Source organism: Lytechinus variegatus, chromosome 4, assembly GCF_018143015.1.
Source record: "Lytechinus variegatus isolate NC3 chromosome 4, Lvar_3.0, whole genome shotgun sequence".
Lineage (NCBI taxonomy): Eukaryota > Metazoa > Echinodermata > Echinoidea > Temnopleuroida > Toxopneustidae > Lytechinus > Lytechinus variegatus.
The window spans coordinates 47,775,840-47,797,647 of record NC_054743.1 but is presented as its reverse complement, the minus strand read 5'-3'; the positions used below and the strand labels follow the sequence as shown (position 1 = coordinate 47,797,647).

Sequence of the window (21,808 nt, the reverse complement as noted above, 5' to 3'; positions counted from 1 at the left end):
GTGACCTACTAGATTTTTCTTAAACAAGTCTTCATCAAAAATCATTTTACCTCTCAAAATATAATCTTTATTATTGAAAAAAATTGGATTAGCTTTTCCTGCACTAAAATTCCGATTTTCCTCCATATCTTGCCAAGCCCTTAACATATCAAAATAAAACACTGGTGCTTTTAAATTTAATAATTTAACATCGTAATTACAGAGTGAAATAAACCTACCTCCCACTTTTCTAAAGCTATAGTCAAAATAACGCTTCCAGCCCATATTTCTTTCCCCATAAAGCAACCGTTTTAACCACATTACTCTTTGAGTTTTCACAAATAAATCAAAATCTATCATCCTTAAGCCGCCATTTCCGTAGTCCTGGTAACAAAATGTCTCACACACAAAACACAGGCACATACTCTCGCGCTCCGCACACCCACGCGCACACACTCACATACGACACGCAAGACTAACGATGCCTGTATAATATACGCGGCATTCATAATAGCGCTTAATACAAATGTTTCTAAGCGCTGCATACTATTACCCCGGCTTTAGCGCGGCTACCCTGATCGGGCGCATCGAGCATTCAAGGAATTCCTTCCTACCGCGTACCCATTTACTATACACCTGGGTCGAGAGTGGCAAATGTAGATTAAACGCATTGCCAAGGACGCTAGTGCTGCGGTGGGATTTGAACCCCAGACCTTAAAGTCCGAAGACTTATCCACTGAGCCGCAACACCTCTACGAAGCCCAGTAAACTCGAATATCCCTACCTACTTTTGCTGGTCATTTAGAGGTAATTTGTACTTAATCAGTAAGCATGGTTGGATTCGCGAAAATAATAATCAAACAGCGTAATTTTCAATCCAAGTTATATATACACTAAATTGCTTACACTCCGGGATTATACATGTATGATTAAAACCACTATGTAAACTATATCTTGGGATATTTTTTTCAAAATGGTTAATTTTATTAAAGCCAATACGTCACAGCCTCTTTAAAGAGCATTATCTCATGACATAAATCACGTCGATAGGTTCTTGCTCCCTTGTTACTTACTTAGCAGATTAGCCCTCAATTCCTAAGGGAAGGGCTCTCACTCTATGTGCAGACACAATTTCTTCCGGAAGTTTATTCCACTGATGGACCACTCTGTTATGAAGAAGTGGCCGGTTAGTTGTGTTCTGGAACGTCTTTGGAACAACTTTCTAGAATGACCTCTAAAAACTTTTTATGTTGAGAGAAGAAACTTCATGCTGAATTTCCATAGTACCCATTTAAATATGTGTAAGTCGTAATAAGATCTGCTTTAATTCTCCTCTCCTCCAAAGATTCAGATGGTATTCTCTTGTTGCCAAGACGTAGACATTTTGGTATGTACCTTTTCTAGTTTTTCAATGTTCTTCTTGGTTAGTGGGCTCCATACGGATGACACATATTCCAACGCTGGGCGAATTGTGGTCTGATACAATATAGTAACTTTATTTTCTTCATGTCCAGTAAAACAACGTCGGAACATGGCGATTTTCCGATGAGCCTTTTTTTCACAAGTTCGTCTATGTGGCTGGTAGGGGTGAGATTATTACTCAATATACGCATTACCATACCCATCTATGCCATACCCAAGATGCAACATTTTCATATTCACGTAGTCTAAATAAATGTGCCCATTAGGATGATAACTAAATTGTTCCGCCACTCAACACTCCTACCACAATATTTTGCCATGACCAAAATGATAACACCGTATTTACAAGCACTGGTATGTTGGAATAAAGATTTTGATTTGATTTTATTTTATTGTTTACTTCTGCAATTACATCATTCGTATATAATACATTTTCCATAACCAGTTAACATAACAAACATAGTATATTGAGAACTTTTTTGGGCATGAATCATAACTAAGTGTACTAAAATTATCATTACAAACAAAACTGATCTCATACCAAATTAGTTAACATTTACAATTTGCAGGAGAAGGATCGTCATCATAAGCAGATTTCTTGAAAAAATGACAACCTCATGCAGGTTAAAACTCATTGATTAATATAATACATTAATACAGCAGAATCGATATACAGTACATTTCATGAAAAACATTAATGCAAGTCCGTCATTTATCTTCTATAAAAAATAATTTCCAGTTTATGAAAAGCTTATGAAATAAGTTATGAAAAGGTTTATGAATCAAGAATATCATCATGCACACAGGCCTATGGAAGAGTAAATTGCCAATTCGTCTACTGCCAACTTGTCCACTCACCGGATGGTCTACCTTCATTTAATCTAACACCATTCCGTCCATCGATATTTCTAACAACTATTTGGTCCAAAACCATTTGGTTGAATCATCACTTTGTCTAATTACCAGTTTGTCTATGACCGTTTCGTCTCATAACCATGCAGTTGGCCTTATGTCCATTTTATTTTATTAATTTCGCCTAATTCATACTTATAGTCCAATTAGACCAAATGGTATATGGACTAAATGGCTATTGGAAAAACTGCGTGGTTGATTAGACGAAATGGTGAGTGGACGAAATGGCAATGAGACCATGTGAATAGTGGACGAATTGATGATAGACCAAATGATAGTAGACGAGCTGGTGAATGAATTGGCATCACACCAATTAAAAATATAGCCTACCTACGGATTCAGTATACTCACTGTGTGTTTGAGTCTTTCCGACAGTGATACTGTCCAGTATCTCGAATCCATTATTCCCATATATTCTGTCTTTTGATTTCATCGTATTACTTCATAAACAATGTACATCCACTTCGTCTAAATTCCTTTTCTTCTCATTCAATATTTAACTACAGTTTTAAGAAAAAGATTAAATGAAGAGGAAATAAGATCAAATTATGAAGGAAATAAGAATAACTGGGTCTTAGACCAAGTTTAGTGTAGACCAAACGGCAGTTAGATTATAGGCCTATAGGGCAAATGGGTTTAGCCCACTGCGACTATCTGAGAAGCAGACCAACATGACCAACGGATTGTGGACCAAGTGATCGTTAACCCTTTAGACCTAATAATAATAATAATCTGTATAGCACTTAACACATCGGAACGACGTCTCTAAGCGCTTTACAGATATATTATTACCTCGGTCATCGGATCCTTGCATGCCTGCATACAATGTATGCACCTTCTCCACTCCCTGGGGAGCATTCCAACAAAAGTTCCAAGACTCAATTGCTATAGGCATACTACATAGGCTTTCGAATCCTACCGGTTACCCATTTAAAACCTGGGTGGAGAGTGGCAAATTGTGGATTGACTCCTTGTCAAAGGACGCTAGGCCATAGTGGGATTCAAACTCACGACCCTGATTACAATGCGAGAGTCTGAACCACTAAACCACCGCGCTTCCTCCTATACAGACGGTATTCAATGTAAGGAAGGATTTTAATTCAACTAGACATAATTCCTTCCACGATAGTCATATAGAGGAAGTCAACATCGTTACTATTTAAAACCATTTTATTCACCACAGCTTCATTTTGATGGTATATATAGAAACACACAGCTTAATACAGCCCACACCGCTGAAACCACGCTGACGCACAAGCATCGACTTGGAAAAAAATACCTCCACTTATAAAATCATAAATTTCTCATGAAGCCCTTTTGGAATTTTAAAGAGCATACAAACCTACAGCCGCAATATTGCCCCCAGCTCAGGTCATCCACTTCTCATAATCTGGCCAGATTTATTACCCATAATACTTTGCAGCGTATATAGTATCGTGATATAGACCCACTTGAATAACACACTATTTTAATACTCGGTACGTTCATATTGCAATAATTGTGTTAAGTAGCGAAACAGATACCTTTCCCCTCAAGAACATATAAGTTTCTCTATACACAAATAAAATATAGGCTAATTTATTCCCTGTAGTAATAGTTTAAAAAGGTTATCAATTTCAAGACTAGCTAAAGAAACAGCCGATCAGAGTCCGCATGCACTTAGTCTTAGTCCGATCGATGTCCCTTTAAAAAATCAGTCTGTCCTAAAGGTGAAATGGAAGAGGAGATATTTTTATTTTCCCTGAGACCACTTTAGAATATCTCTCCTACTTTAATATGTATAGGAATACCGCTACGACCGCCTTAATTGAATCGAATTGAATTGAATAACTATATTGTCCATAACGGATTTTTTTTTCATTGGATTACACACATGTAGATACAATGTATATACACAAAACAAAACAAATGATGATGAAAACATGTCAATAGGAGGAAATAATTCCGACTCAGGTGCACTCCTGGTCTCCCGACACTCCTGACCTGGCTGGCACTCCTGGCCGACAATATTATGAATCACACTGAACAATGAAAAGTTAATCAAAATGAGACAAGGAAAAAAAACAGTTATATCTTTGTTAAGGTTCGCATTATTTCACTTAAACAGCTCACTGCATGTCGTCATGAATATGCAATGAGCAAGGTGATGACGTCAGGTTATCATGGTTATCCCCACCTATTCTTTTTGCATTTTGTAAAGTGAAACTATGTTGATTAAAATTTGTCCACCGGGAATTATATAAAAAAAAATGACAACTGATTTAATGAGTAAGCCATTGCTGCATTTTTTTTTTACAAAGAGATATTCCATACACACATGTATGAATACATGAAATAATAACAATTTTTTGTAATAAAGTAAGAAAAAAAAGACATTTCAACAATGTAAAAATCGATCTGTCTATTTCCCATTCATGTTGGCGTGGATACAGCAGTTTCCACAAAGGAAGTATATTGCTTAACTAAGAACTTAATTATTTAGAATCATATTTTGATGGCATTTTCAGCATTTCCATCACAATATAATTTTCAGCCCGGAGTACCCCTATAATAAAACCAGTGTATGATAATTTGTTTCGGTCGTGTATTAACAGAGACCGTTATCGTAAATCGAAAGAACAATTTATACATATTTTATTTCTACAAGTATAATCATGCTTTAATCATGCAATCTTCAGTCTGTATTTACCGGATGAGTTAATGTGTCACTGATAATCAAACATAAGCATTTATTTCGTCAAATAATTTGAGACTACTAACAGGATTATTTATGATTTCCCTCAATCCTTTATATATGATATAAGACCCCATTTGCCTCATCGAATAAAACAAACATTGATAATGTTTTCCTTTGTATTTTTGTATTCGTTACATAATCTTTAATGGGAACAGTTTATTGTCCTATTTTATAAAGGTAGATAACAGAATAATATTTTTATGGTGATTTATCAAAGTGAAGAAAGACACGTAACCATGAATATATAACCGCCCCGATTTACAACTTTTATAACTTTAATACGTTTTAATCCTTGAATATATTTTGTCTAAATCATATTACCAAAACGATTGTTTCCAATTCGTCCAATGCCATCTCGTCTACTATAATTTGGTCTAACATCAGTTCGTCCACTCACCACATGGACTACTTTCATTTAGTTTAATGCCATTCCGTCTAATAACCAGTTGGTCCAATAGCCATGTAGTCCATATACCATTTTGTCTCATTGGACTAAGTGTTAAAGGTCAAGTCCACACCACAAAGATGTTGATTTGAATCAATAGAGAAAAATCAGACAAGCACAATGCTGAAAATTTCATCAAAATCGGATGTAAAATAAGAAAGTTATGACATTTCAAATTTTTGCTTATTTTTTACAAATAGTTATATGAATGAGCCAGTTACATCCAAATGAGAGAGTCGATGATGTCACTCACTATTTCTTTCGTTTTTTATTATTTCAATTTTTACGAATTTGATGATTAGGACCTCCTTGCCTGAAGTACAAAATGTTAAAATAATGGAATTCCACCTGTTCAGGGAGGAATGAAACTTCATTTCACATGACAATGACGAGAAAAGCAAAATATTCCATATAATAATATACAAAAGAAATAGTGAGAGAGTGACGTCTTCAGTTACCGACCAAGACATATATAACTGTTTTGTGAAATGAAGCGAAACTTCAAAATGTCATAACTTTCTTATTTTACATCCGATTTTGATGAAATTTTCAGTGTTGTGCTTGTTGAATTTTTCTATTTTTTATTCAAAACAAAAGTTTTTGTTGGGGTGGACTTGTCCTTTAAATTGTTCAAATTGAAATGCATATTAGACCAACTGGTATTGGGACGAAATGGTCATAGACGAAATGGTGATTATGCGAAGTGATGATTGCATCAAATGTTTATCAAACCAAATGGTTGTTAGAGGAAATGTTGATGGACTGAATCAGTAGCATACCTAGGATTTTCCACGAGGGGGGGGGGCAAATCGTCTGCCTAAAAATTTGACAAGAAAAAAGGTCTTCAGCCTTAACCAAAAATAAAGGATCTCGTACCCCAAACAAATTGACAAGCCCCCCCCCCCCAAAAAAAAAAAAATCAACAGGATATAAGGACATTATGCACCAGAAAAAAAATCTTTAACTTCGTCAGGGGGGAAGGGATACGTCCCTTGCATGGATTGTGAATCGTGGGGGGGGGGGGAGTCTGCCCCCTGCCCCCCCCCCCTCCCCTCCCCTCCCCCCCCCCCGTAGGTACGCTGGTAGACTGAATGGCATTAGACTAAATGGAATGAGACCATGCGGTGAGTGAACGAGATGGCAGTAGACGAATTGAAATTTACCTCTCAAAATATGTCATATTTAAACAGAAATCGGGAAAAGGGTCAACAAAATCTACGTGCGCCGGTGTATGCATCGATGAGCAGTTCAAAATTCAACGAAATCGCCCACTCTTGAAAACACCTCGCCCCCTACTGGAAGAGTGAGAAAGTCTAGAAACGTGGGTGCCAAACAATTGACCAATGGTAATGATTCTGCGATGAAAGTGGGCGTGCCTCGGTTTCGTCGCCGACGAATGACACCGCACGACCAGACTCGGTGCACGCGCCGTTCCGGGGTGCCAACAACTAAACATGAGTGCAATTGTTTAGTGGAAGTCCCTGGGCGCAGGGTGCTTGATCACTTCCGTGGGGGTATATATCAGGGTAAATGCTCTTCTCGGGGACATTAATTCTCAAAACGAGGGGAAAAAGCTCACGTTGATCGACGATCCTGTCCTCCGGACTCTCTAAACTTTTTTTTCGATTACTTGTATGATTTCATGGTTGCATTTCTCAGTTTTTCCGCTTCCCTGGCTGGATGATACGTCGTTAATACAGCTTCTACATAATTTTGGAACATATAGGTAAGAGGAAATTTCTGTTTTTCCCTCCAAAATTATTTCAATATTTCAAAATGCAATGTTACCTCGATTGTCTAATGTTTATATTAGTATATGCTTGCAAAAATGATAAAATTATATGTTTTTTTTTATAGCATCTAGTAGTAAAACGGTAGGTTCCCCCCCCTTTTTTTTTTGGGGGGGGGGAGGGTTAAATGTTTAAATGTCAGCAGTTTCGTACACGCTGACAGTTCCTCCCAAAAATGACAAGAAAATTAATGGGTATCCCCCCATACCCCTTTGGTTTGTGCGGTATTTGGCGTTTTTCCCCAACCTAATCCAATTTATTCGTCAAACTAATTATTTTCAGATGTCTCTGTATTTGGAAATGAAGTGTGTTCAACTCCATTTTCTTATTGATGTTGATAAGAAATAGACGAGATAAAAATAGATCGATTATTCTTCGTCTGAGTATGTATTTTTTAACCCACGAAACGTGAATATTTCTTATAGAGATTATTACCGGTTCATTTATTCATGTTTACGGGAAAATGTTTCACGTTTTTGCTACACGTGGTCTTATCTCTAAATGACACAATCCACATATTTCTCAGGGTTCATTTTCCTATTTATCACCAACTATATTGTACCATTATTGTGAGATAAAGTGTGTGTTCTTTAATTGAATTTATGTGCGGATGTTTGGTTGTCTCGCATTAAAGGCATTTGGGGATCAAGCTAAAGTTCATAACCATGAGCATCGATCGCATCCGACTGACAATTTCGTGTTGATTCAGTGGATAAGTCCCAGGACTTTGAACTACAAGGTATGGGGTTCAAATCACAACGCAGTACTCGCGTCCTTTTGGCAATGCGTTTATTTATTGAATTATCCGCATTACTCCTAGGCGGCTAATTGGAGGATAGGTTTATGAAAAGGGTATCATTCATTTGCCACTTCCCAATGAACAAAATTGCTGGCAAGATGTTTTCCGGAGTTGCCCCGCAGTAAGCTATGTTTAGCCTGATAGTAACCCCTGAAAGCTCCCGTTGTGTTGTAGAAATTGCAACTTTGTTCATTGGTTTATTTTGTTCAATATTGTTAAATATTTTGTGATGTACTGTGTGTTTTCTTTATTAATTTATATAGTGAACACTAGCAGAAACAATAAATGAAAATGAAACAAGATCGACCCCCCCCCCCCAAGAAAAGAAGAAAATTATTCATAAGCTGGCTGAGTATTGTGGGGACCATCAATTAACCCCCAAAATCAGTACACTTATTCACTATTTCGACTATTGTTATCAGAACTACCGTGATTATTATTATTCATTTTTATTTCCTAATTATCTTTTGCTTGTTTACTTCATTCTGATTAATTCCATTCCATGGATTATACTTACAAGGTAACCTATATTTGAGCTGCCAATGTATTCCAGTTTTTTGTATAAATCACGTTCGATCATGAAAAAGCCATGGTATAATTCAAGAAAAATGTGTTTTGCTGTTTTCTGAAAACTTGGCACGATGCCAAGAGTGTAAATAAATAATAAAAACAGAAACATCCAGGGTAAGAAAATGTGTTTTTCAGTATTCCATTCGAAGAAGAAGAAAAAGTGCATTGAAAATTCGCGAGCGTGTCATGTCAATACCTTTTGTTACCTGGACTGGATCAGAGTCTGAAATCCACAATGCCCCCCAAGACACATTGGCAAAACGGACTCCGAAACGACCGATTGTTTTGTCATGGGAAATGACGTAGGGGAGCTTTGATCGGTCTGGGGTCAGTTACACCAGTGCGACAGTGCCCATAATCACGATAATGTTTACGTCCTTTACCGAGGTATCCGAGACAATGTTGACATTCCCTCGGTAATGTTTATGAAGGAAATACAGTCGAAGCATGTAACGTGTCGTTATCAGAAACCGAAAAGTTTGTTCTTCAAGTTCATGAAGCTACTAGCGGAGCTCCATGGTTTCATGTATTTATAAAGGAGAATGAAACATTTAGGACAAGATAACTTGTGTGAAAACAGGAAAAATCAAAGAAACGGATCAATGAAAGTTTGAGAAAAATCAGACAAATAATGAGAAAATTATGAGCATTTGAATATTGCCATCACTAATGTTATGGAGATCTCACATTGGCAATGCGACAAAGATGTGTGATGTCACTTGTGAACAACTCTCCCCATTAGTTTAGTATATATTTCACTTAAATTGCCTCTTTTATCACATCTATCAGTCGATCATGTGTTCTTACTATAGGAGGGCATGTAATGCAGATTTTAAAAGAATACATCATGGATAAAGAGTTTGTATCACCCTAAGAAAGAGCAAAAATAGACGTTTGGGGGTATTTTATAGTCCAAAGGGAAAGTTGTTCACATGTGACATCACACATCCTTGTTGCATTGCCAATAGGAGGATCGCCATAGCAATAGTGATTGCAATATTCAAATGCTCATAACTTTCTCATTGATTGTCTGATTTTTCTCAAACGTTTGTTGATCTGTTTCTTTGATTTTTCTGTTTCGACACAAGCCTACTTGTTACAAAGTTTTCATTCCCCTTTAAATGTTTAATTTTGTGTCGCTGTACTGTCAGCCTAACTGTATTCAGATTAGGTTAGAAAAATCATGTTTCATTGGGCATAAATATACCTCAGTTCGGACCCTTGCCCATTAATTTGTCAACATACACATTGCTCTCCTGCCTGTATGATCTCATTTCAGATGGTACACTCTAAAAACAAAAAAAAAATGAAATGTCGGAGAAATTTCAACCTTTTCTACATGTCGCATTTACAACTTTCAATGGTTCGACCCAACACTTGAAGTGTTGGAATCAGTTTTATGCAAGGTTGGTTAAAACAATTGTGCAAGGTTGTCACTCGTCCCACCTTTCAAATGTTGATTCAACATTTTGTTTTGTGGAGTGTATAATTCCACTATGTCTACAACCGGTTCGTCTAAATAAAGGTAACACTGTCTCGTTATCAATTACTCTACCATTTCGTCCGATTCACATTTGGGCCTATTTCGTCCACCATGCCCTGTAAAAACTGTGGTGTTAAAACTGACACCAATTGGTGTTAATAGAGGACCACACCCTGAGGTGTTCAAATTTCACCCTAGAGATTGAACATAACACTAAAGAGTGTAAATGTAACAACCATAGGTGTTGTAATAACACCTATAGGTGTAAAACTAACACCACCAATTTAACACCGGTGTAAAATAACTGGCGTGATCCTTTATGTACACCGGTTAACACCACAATTTTTGCTGTGTGCCCACCATAACACAAAGGTTTGCGATTAATTGCAAATAAGAAAGAACTGCACAGATTGGTTCTCGGTCATCATTTTAAACAGAGTACGCATGCAACGACGATCTTGATTGGTCATTGGACTCGAATGATTAATTGCAAACCTTTGTGATACAGAGCCCTGGTGGGCCAACTCTAAATATATGGTATTTGTTCTGAAGTCCGGTTTTACTTAGGGCCTTTTCACACGTGAATCTAGAATCGTCATTGTAATGATGATTGCTATAAATAATAGTGACTGTGATTAGCGTTCGTGATTCTAATCATGTTCTAGTTTGGTTTCACACGAGCTAAATATTCGTCATTAGCCTTATTTTTCACTGGAATCATCATTCAAATTACGATTTTTTTTACCGTGTGAAACGGCAGTATGGCTATGTCTGTGCGAAAATTATGGGATGCCAATGTTATTCGCCTCTGTTGCATTAGGGTTAGAGTAATATGAATGTAACCTGACAACATTTTGGCATTTTCATTTCATTAATTTCCATATCCAACATCGATTCATTTATCACCATATTCAACATTCGCGCCATCAATGTTAGATATAGAAATACATGGGATTAAAAAAAATGTTGTCAGGTTTGTAATATATTCATATACTGTAAAAACTCTGGTGTTGATTTAACACCAGCCCGGAATCTATATATGTCCACACCAGAGAAGTGTTAAACAACACCGGTTTGGGTGTTAGTCTAACACCAGCTAGGTGTTCATACAGCACAAGTTAGTATTAAAACAGCATCGGTTTGATTCCAAACTGGTGTTTTAATACTTCTCTGGCGTGGACATATATAGATTCCGGGCTGGTGTTAAATCAACACCGGAGTTTTTGCAGTGTATTGTTTTAATCCCAATGCAACAGAGGCGAATAGCACTGATTAGATTATCATTCCCAGACACTTTGGAATGCGGAATCAGAATGATACCGGCTGATGAATCGAGCCTGTTTAGAGGTTCGAGTATTAACATACTGGCCATCCCAAGTTATAGCACACCATTAGACCTTAGTTTGAATTAAATCGAACATACCCTACTTAAGCATTTTGCATAAAATATGTTAACAAGGACTGGGGGCATGATGCCCCCCCCCCCTCAACACCTCGCGCGATATTTCCGAAACGCAACAAAAATAGAGCCGCAAAATGTAAAGACTTTTTTTTTAACGTCTCGCGCAATATTTTTTAGACCATGCAATTTTGCGACGAACGGGTATGGGTATAGCGTCGCCGCCACCTGACTTTTTATTACACCATGTCGGTCATGCCGAAAATGGCTCGTTTGTATACTTGTGTACAAAGTCTATGGGAGATTAAATTCACAAAAGGGTGATTATTTTTCATTCTAATTGTTCTGCTCAATCAATTTAGGTTTTAATTTGGTTGTTAAATGGTCTATTGCCATGCATTGAAAAGAAAATGAAAATAGAATGATGAAAAGGCAAGAAAATAAATGAGAAATTCTAAAAACAAAGAAATACATAAGGAAATAGCGTGAACGGCGGCCGAGATTAGAAGGGGCCGGGGTAGCATCCCCCCCCCCCCCCTCCCCGGTCCTCACTACATCTCAAATAGCCCAACCCTTTGGGGTTAAGGGGGCACTGATCTCTTCCGTTTTCTCATAAAATTTGTACACGATACAAAGTGGAACGGGTTCATCCCCCATTTTTTCAGGAAGAGTGTGGCCCTTTAGAAAAGGAGCTACGACATGTCTGATTGAAGATCGCGAAAACTATAACCAAATTCGGGGGCCTGTAACACAAAGCTCTGCGATTGATCACACAGTTTGCGATTGATTGAATGATCCATGTAATAAATTGGTTCAGTTCAAGCGTGTTTATATCTCATGTGTCAAAAGAACAGTTGAAGAATACAATACATGAAAAAACCCATAAAAATCGTGCCTAAAAATGAAGTAAATTGAGAATAAAGCTTAGATCATGTAGACACTTGGTAAAAAAATGACCAGGTTCATTACAAATGATGTAGAAATGAGACACTGAAAAAGAAGCAGAGCTTGTAGAAAATTGAGTGCCTCTGAGATTAAATACAATTTCTTAGTCATATAGTCATATCAGGGGGGGGGGCAGTCGAGGTTTTCTCTGTGTGCAAAAATACCACCTAAACAAGTTTTTCGCGGGCTTTATTGACACATTTTGGCCCATAAACACGAGTCCACGCGCAAAACTGAAAAAAAAAACACCCCTTTAAACGCGTTTTTTTTTTGGTCACGCGTGTGTGCACAAATATATTTGACCGCCCCCCGGGAGTCAAATAAGATTGTATGTATAAAATAATTGACCATTATACATTGCGTTAAAAAAAATTAGCCCTGGGATCAAACGCTATGGCTGTGTTTAAGGCTGTCCTTTCTGATCGAGTTAGCAGATCGGCAGTTTGAACCGGGCGATGAACTCAATGTGTTGTTTAGGATCAAAACATCGAATTGTAAATAGTTCAAACAGATGAAATGTGTAAGGTACACGTGACATCGGGATCTGAACAATCACTCCAACGTGATTGCTCACTCTACAGCAAATTGATAAATAATAAAACCATAAACATGGAGATCATCGTTGTTGAATGAATGGAAATCGCAATTCATCCATTCATATTTCATAAAATTTGAACCTCTATGTTCCCATTTTATGTTGTTATCATTCCGGTCATTAAAGGAGAATGAAACCTTTGGATCAAGATAGCTTGTGTGAAAACAGAAAAATCTAAGAAGCAGATCAACAAAAGTTTCAGAAAAATCGGACAAATAATGAGAAAGTTATGAGCATTTGAATATTGCGATCACTAATGTTATAGAGATCCTCAAATTGACAATGCGACAAAGATGTGTGATGTCACTTGTGAACAACTCTCCCCATTACTTTAGTATATATTTCACTAAAAATTGCCTATTTTATCACATCTATCCATAGATCATGTGTTCTTTTTATAGGAGGGCATGTAATACAGACTTTCAAAGAATGCAACATGGATAGAGAGTTTGTATCACCACAAGAAACAGCAAAAAGAGACATTTTCAGGGTATTTTATAGTCCATCAAAGGGAAAGTTGTTCACGTGTGACATCACACATATTTGTCGCATTGAGGATCTCGATAGCATTAGTTACGGCAATATTCGAATACTCTTAACTTTTTCGTTATTTTTCCGATTTTTCTCAAACTTTCTTCTTATTCTTTTATTTTTCTGTTTCGACACAAGCCTACTTGTTCCAAAGGTTTCATTCCCCTTTAATTATTTTTCTCGATTGTAGAGGCACATGAACTTTTCGTTCGTGAATAACAGTTACGTGTTTTTATCTCGACGCTTCTCACAGTCTATACCCTTTTATGCGCTACTTAAGGGGGTACTCAGGGCTGAAAAATTCACAAAGCAGAAAGCTGAAAATTTCATCAAAATCGGAGTAACAAATAACGAAGTTATTTTTTAGAATAAAGTTATATGCACGTCAACATTAATATTGATTAGATGAGCTGATGATGTCACATCCCCACTTACCTTTTTCTCATGTTATTACATGCAAAACTAATTATTTTTAGTTTTGTTCATGTGTAAGTGATTTGTCTCCTTTATGCAATGAGTATCTATTGCACTTAAACAGTTGTCAATCCATTTTTACAGTAGAAATTTTTTGAATAAACTTAATTTCATATAATAATATATAATAGAACAAGAGGGGTTATGACATCATCAATTTGCTCATTGAATATTCATGAAGACATGCCTCGAACCATTTCACCGGAATAATGCCAATCTTTTAAATGTCATAACTGTGTTATTCCCTCGTCAAATTTTCAGTGTTTTGTTTGTCTGATTTTTCTTTATCTGTTTAAATCTTATTATTTTGAACCCCGAGCATCCCTTTAAAAGTAATCATGTTTCACGTTTGTTTATATACAGCTCATGATGATAGCACTACGACTAGAGTGCACGTAAGGTGACGTCAAACTAAACATCAAGAATGGGAAACAGTGGCAGTTCACCGATGGGTGCATCCGTGCCAATCAACTCCCAGGGACTTGAAAATCGCCCTCCCCTAGAGAAACCAATCAACATCACTAATAACAACTCTTCCATCAAGACACCAAAGGATCCTCCGTCCACCAATGGTATCGAGAAAGAGTTGATCAGTATGAACGGAAGCGGCAGCCACGACGTGATTTTGAACAAGGACAACGAGCCGTTAATCGGGGAGAACACCAAGTTTGAATGGGACAGACAGGTACCCCTCATGGACCCCACCGTAGTGGCCATGATGGTAGAGAAGATGGAGATGATGAAGAAGATGAAGAAGATGGGAGGGCGCCCTCCGATGAACAATGGGCAAGAACCAAACGGGACGGTGGTGGACGGGAAGATGCCAACGAACGGTAACCTGCATCCGGCACCTTTGAATGGTAACACGACATCCAACAAACGGTTACCACCGAATGGTACCCACCCCCATGGAAAGGCTACGCCCAACGGTGCACACCCCGTGAATGGGAAGATGCCGCCGAAGTTCCCCAAGCTCTTGGGCAGTACAGAAAATGCTGTTCGGATTGTGAGGCATATGAAGACAGTGTTCAATTCAGATGAAGTACAGGACCTCTGCGATGAAAAACTGGATTCGACAGACAGCAACATGATGTTCAAAATGATGGTAAGTCGTGGAATTAAGAATTCACTGGTACGGAAACCGTATATGCCGGGACCCGTCTTACAAACATCGGCGATTGATTCGACCAACTTTATACAGAAATCCAACTTTGGGGGCGCTTAGGAGACTCGAGGTCAATTCCCCCAATCTGGAACCGCGTTTAAATTCGGAGCGGACAAAAAAAGTAGAAATCCCGGGTCCTGAATCGAGGACTAAACTGCTGTAAACTGCTGTACTAGTCCTTCAAGTTTTGACTAAGATTTCTCAGGTATCTTTTGCCATCCTTTACGCTACATTCTTTCAGTCAGCGTTTACCCATTACTCGCCGTCTCTGATTTTTGTCTCGCCCACAGAGTTGCAGGCGAGACTTAGTGATCCAAATGTCCGTCCGTCTGAAACCTTACGACACATAACTCCGCAACCATAAGTAACTTTTCATACAAACTTGGATGGTAGATATACTTAGGGGACCTGCATGTTATGCTGCATTCGGAGGTCACATGGTAAGGTCAAAGGTCATTTTCTGGTCAATGTTAAAGTTTACGTGCAAGACTATAATATGACACATGACTCTGCAACCGTAAATCACTTTTTAAACCAAACTTAATGTACTATAAGGGGACCTGTATGTTATGCTACAGTCGGAGGTCACATGGTAAAGTCAAAGGTCATTTTCAGGTCAACTTTAAAGTTTATTTGCAAGACTCTCTTATGACACATAAATCCGCAACCGTAAGTCACATTTCACCCAAACTTGAGTTGTAGATGGACTTAGGAGACCTGCATATCATGGCGCAGAGTTCACATAGTAAGGTCAAAAGTAATGTTGAGGTCAATGATATGACACATAACTATGCAACTGTAAGTCACTAGTACAGCAAATTTGGGTTGTAGCTGTACTAGGAGACCTGCATGTTATTCTGATCGGATGTCACATGGTAAGGTCAAAGTTCACTTTGAGGTCAACAGACTCTTATAACAATAAGTGTTATCCCATCCCAGTCATTTCACGATAAAGTTTCAATACAATTCTTTTGTGGGCGAGACACAAAATCGCTTATGCCTTGTTAGTTTGTTGGTTTAGTTTTTTTCAATTTCTTTTACAATGTCAAATGAATATTAGACTTTAAATCCAACCAAAAACTCAGTTATTTACAGTCGATTGACTTTCCGCCATGTAGGGTGAACGAATTCGATTTTAGAGGCGTGAATGTGTACCCCTGTGGTACACTCTAGTATAATGTTCTTTCTTTTTTTATGCAGCAATGTAAACTGGAAATGGAATTCAAATTCTTAAACGACCTGGGTATGGGTCACCTCACGCAGCTGATCAAACAAGGAAAACTCCCTCCTGTTGTGCAATTGGTCTTCATATGCTACCAAGACGATCCAGAGGTAAGTCTGTCTGTCACAAGGGGAACTGTTCATGGAGATCATTTGTCAGGGATTTTCACTGACACTTTCAGCCAATCAGATGCCAGTTTTCGTTAGTCTATAACAGTTCATCGTCCAGCGAGTGACAGGGCTATAAATAGTATCAAGTGAAGTGGGGGGAAAATGATGACACTGGACTTATTGCCCTTTTACTTGTCGAAAACGGAGGTATCAATGAAAATCAAAATTTGTTTCATAAAATTCGATCCACCAACCCCTAGTTTCAAATTCCCGACCAGTCAACGATTCTGAACCTGAACATGCTTAAAATGTACCTTTATCCAAGTCACCCAATGCAAATTCATTTATCTTTACTCCCTGAATTTCTGTCAACTTTAGGTCTTAAAGGAAATGGCATTTGTTGGTCCCATATTTTCAAAGCGACCCGATCTAATGGTTAGAAAAGGAGACGCAGTTCCGAATATCATCCTGAGGACTTGCTCCGAAGAGGCAGTGACGCTGAACGAACTTCATCTAAACAAAAACCTCCCCCTTGTTGTCTTTGCTGCCTCATCATCCTGACCCCCGCTTCAGGTAAGTCCCCCTATGAACTGTAATGTTATAATCTACTGAACTACTCTAATTTCATAGGATGAGAGGCATATTTACCAGCGAAAAGTCACTGACAAAGCGCTCCAAAAAGCACTTTCTTAAAGGGGAATGAAACCTTTGAAACAAATAGGCTTGTGTAGAAACAGAAAAATCAAAGAATAAGAATAAAGAAAGTTTGAGAAAAATCGGATAAATAGTGAGAAAGTTATGAGCATTTGAATATTGCGATCACTAATGCTATGGAGATCCTCACATTGGCAATGCGACAAGGATGTGTGATGTCACTGATGAACAACTTTCCCTTTTGTGGACTATAAAATACCCTCAAAATGTCTCTTTTTGCTTTTTCTTATGATGATACAAACTCTTTATCCATGATGTATTCTTAAAAAATATGTATTACATGCCCTCATGTAGACAGAACACATGATTTATGGATAGATGTGATAAAAGAGGCAATTCTAGTGAAATATAGACTAATGTAATGGGAGAGTTGTTCACAAGTGACATCACACATCTTTGTCGCATTGCCAATTTGCTATCTCCATAGCATTAGTGATCGCAATATTCAAATGCTCATAACTTTCTCATTATTTGTCCAATTTTTCTCAAACTTTCGTTGATCTGTTTCTTTGATTTTTCTGTTTTCACACAAGCTATCTTGTTCCAATGGTTTCATTCTCCTTTAATCTTACCGAATGTCATCTACCTTGGGGCCTTTAACTTATTAAGTTATACCCTATCCCTCCGAAACCTTTCATTCAATCAAGCCAAAAATTAGTATTTGCCATGAGACAAGAGCCCACGTCCTAAAAAAGAACGTTTGCCATCCTCACGGATCTTCCCATTAAACCGATAACGTTCTTGTCAACTAACTTAACAGTTTGTGTTTTGTCATTTTTTTCCATCGTGCATTTACAGGCCTGTTTAATAGGTGGAGCTCTCTCTGACTTGCTGGAGAGTTACCGAACGCAGGCCGAGTTCTTAGTAGTTTACTTGGAGGAGGCTCATGCCAAAGGGGAATTTGGCATGGGAAGTAAGATGAGTAGGAATTCTAGACATTCCTCTATCCATGATAGAATCAATGCGGCAAAGTAAGTAGCAATTTACTTAATTTTTCTTTTAATTTCTAAGATTTTTAAATTTCATTTCAGTTCGAATCATTTGAACATGTTGAAGCACGGTGCCTACCTCGGCCAGCAAACCGTTCTTCCGCAGGGTTGTGTAGATATATATTTTTTTATATTTCATTTACATTTAAGTTCTTCAAATGATCGCTTAAACCAAGCGATCATACACCGCCGGTTTGTGATAGGTCCATGTTGCGACCAAGTCGTTTTCAGCTATACGGCGTTTCGTTATTCATTTTTTAATGTGATTGCCCGAAAAGCAACGCGCGACTTTTAAAACCCACTTAAAACGTGAAACGATTTGTTTTATTCATATTTATTGTTCTCAAGAATAGCTTCTGAATGACAACACGACTGATTCCTTATTGAATTCGTGATGTGCGGGTGTTTAAGAAAAAAAAAGCTGGTCACACTATACGCCGACGTATATACGCTGACTAAAAGGTGGCATTCACATATTATGCAGGTTTGATCGTTTGCGATCACAATATTTATGTTGCAAAGAAACGCAACGGTTTTAAGCTGTTGCACCATCAGTTGTCTTTCGGAAGGTAGATATGGTCGTTGAAAACACGAAAAAATAGATTGTAGATGCATCTTTCTTACCAATCCCACTTCAAGTATAACAAATCCGACTCGAGAACGGTAAAGATGTACCAGAATAGTGGGATAGCAGAGATCAATTTCTTAACGTTTCATTTTCAAACAAACGAAAATGTCATGATGTACTGCAAACCTTAATTATCATTAAAAAATAATTTAAAAAAGTTAGAAATGAATATATAGAATAAAAATGAGATAAGAGTAAAGTACGGTGAGGTCCCCTATCAAACTAAAATGTTTGAACTACAAGCATTGCCTCAGTTTGTCACTTTTTCTGAACATGCCGAAAGATATCAAAAGTTTTAGGGGGCGGGGACCTCAATGATAAAATATGTATTTAACCTATGTACTAATTTAACTTTTCCATTACTCTCTCTTTTATGAAATAACTTTTCAGGGATCTAGTAGCACTGGACAAAACTCACAGTTGCTGTTTAACCGAAGACATTTCCGACACCAGTCGAATGCGGGTTGTAGTGGACACCATGGACAATACCTTTACGTCTCGCTTTGACGCCTTCCCCGATCGCGCGTTCATCATCCGCAACGAACAAGTGGCGTACATTGGTTCCGATATTATGGACCAAATGGAACACCCCGAACGGCTGATGACGGACGAGATCCGCGTCTGGTTGAAAGAGAATAAAGAGAACATTTAAATGATTATTCCAGCCGCCATTAGACCGTCAGAGTGACTTTTTTTTATTCTGGCGCGTTTCAAAGTCGAGGACATGACGAACATGCAGCTTCAGAGACTTTTAGATAGACGCCAATCAAAGAAGAGCATTGCGTGTTTGAAAATTGCCGTTAGCATGGTTAGCCCGTACTGCTTTGCACGCTGGCAAATTGAAAGGAAGAAAGCGAGATGGCTCTATATCCACATTTGGATAGCGTACGTCGTCATCAGACATGACAGATACATTTGTCTCTGTTTTAAGGGAGACGTCACTTTTGTCTCTCGTTTACCTGTTAATTGTCTCCCGAGACATGCTATATAGACCGTCGCAGTTCGACATAAACGCGTATGAGTCCCCATCAAACAGAGATGTCATCAACTGCGCACTTGTAAAGTCGACATCGGGGGTCTTTTCACGAGGAGTTTTTGTAAGAGATTTTTTTTTCACTAATTCGCTCTCGGCCAATAGGATGCGAAGATTTCAACTAGTTCAGAAGACCAGTCAGTGAAAAATTACGGGGAAATGAAGCATTTCATGAAACAAATACATGTAGTGATTTTCAAATGTTGCTAAACCTATAGAAATCTTTGTATCTTATTGGCTTACCCCCCCCCCCCCCACCCAAAAAAGCACTATTTTATTCAACACACCCATGAGCAACGGGAAACGACTGCTGGTAAAGTTTATGTTGAATTTGCTATTTTTTGTTCTCATTTATTATTATAATAAAATTTTTTTCGGGGGGGGGGGCACATGTACCATAATCCATCTTCGGGTATTTTTTTTCTTCTTAATTTTCCTCAAACTACCTCGCGTACGATTAAGAGACAATGCAAATGGCTTTACAAACAATTCACTTGCTTCACCGTTGGCCTCTGACCACAAACCAACCCGGGCACAAGACATTGAAGACCATTCTCTGAATTCAACAACTGAATACCTTATCTTGAAAGAAAAGGTAGTAACATTGGCCAATCATAATCGTTGTTGCATGATCAAAGCCTTCAGGTTTTTTCTACTATCAACTAATCACGATTCAGTCATTTGCAATCTCTTTCAACTGAACGCAAATCATAATTTCAGAAAGAGAAAAATTTGGAATTTTGTAGGCTAGATATTCAGAGCGAAAACATGTACGGCACTTGTTCGACGTACACTCGTAAAAGTAATGATTATATGAATATTATCTTTTTTATGTTTTTTGTAGTCTGCATTAAATCACAAAATCATGCGTATTATACTTCACTTTGAATGTATAACTAGTATGCACACGTCATTAAGCCAGTTCGTAGTTCCTTTCTGCGCATGATCAAAAGATTCTACGCATGATCAGAACAAGGTCATTTGTACTAAGGTGATATGGTGCTTTAAAATCTAATGAGATAAGCACCAACTTTGATGTCTTGATTATTCATATATTCTTTTGAATTGTCGTTTTCCTTTACATCCACAAAAAACAACAATGCTTCCACGAACGACTGGTATTTCACAGTTTGTCAAGTACATTGTACAACATGCTAAAGGTATATGCATTCAAAGTAGGAATGCAAAAAATACCGTCATTAAGTGTTCATTGGTGTGCTATTCTAGTCACCTGGTCTATTCAATTTCTTCATCCTGTATGTAAGGCAAGCTTACGTAATATCTTGCTTTGAAATCTGCCTATCATGATGAAAGAAATGAAAGGTCATTTGACCAAAATTGCCCATGAAGTAACTACGAACTGGTCTATTTAATAAAATAATTGAATGTGTATTGTATATAGATAATATATTTGCAGCTGTCATGATATAGGGCATTATTAACTACAATTGTTGATTAATTACCTTTCATCAAACCATTTCTAACAAAAAGAAGTTTTCTATTTTGATCTTTTTTTTGTTTACTTCTGTAAACAACAAACTCAAGTAACATAAAATAGAAGTAGAATTAAGAATTTCGCTATGATAATACATTTTGTGGCATTGTTACGGAGGTCCTGCGACACCAAAAGAAAGTAGACTCTCTAATGGAGGAGTTTCGTTAGTCCGAAAAATTTATTCCGAAGGCGTGATAAATCCAAAACTAAGTATATTAATAAGCAATTAACACTATGAACTATCCTTCATTTTCAGACTGTAGAATCGTTTGGATAATAATAATAATATGCATTTATATAGCGCCATTTATCTAGAAATATTCTATTCCGAGGCGCGGTGTTATTATTATTACCCCGGCTTTAGCTCGAGC

At 37.7% G+C, this 21,808-nt stretch overlaps 1 protein-coding gene across 1 annotated transcript; it reads left to right on the top strand.

Moving 5' to 3' along the window:
- Positions 1–6,974: 6,974 nt before the first annotated feature.
- On the top strand, positions 6,975–20,195 carry LOC121414207. The gene is made up of 6 exons (XM_041607292.1): positions 6,975–7,221; positions 14,445–15,186; positions 16,447–16,578; positions 16,957–17,151; positions 18,091–18,263; positions 19,300–20,195. The coding sequence occupies exons 2-4, from the start codon at positions 14,506–14,508 to the stop codon at positions 17,137–17,139; spliced, it is 996 nt and encodes a 331-aa protein (XP_041463226.1). The 5' UTR covers positions 6,975–7,221; positions 14,445–14,505; the 3' UTR covers positions 17,140–17,151; positions 18,091–18,263; positions 19,300–20,195.
- Positions 20,196–21,808: the final 1,613 nt, after the last annotated feature.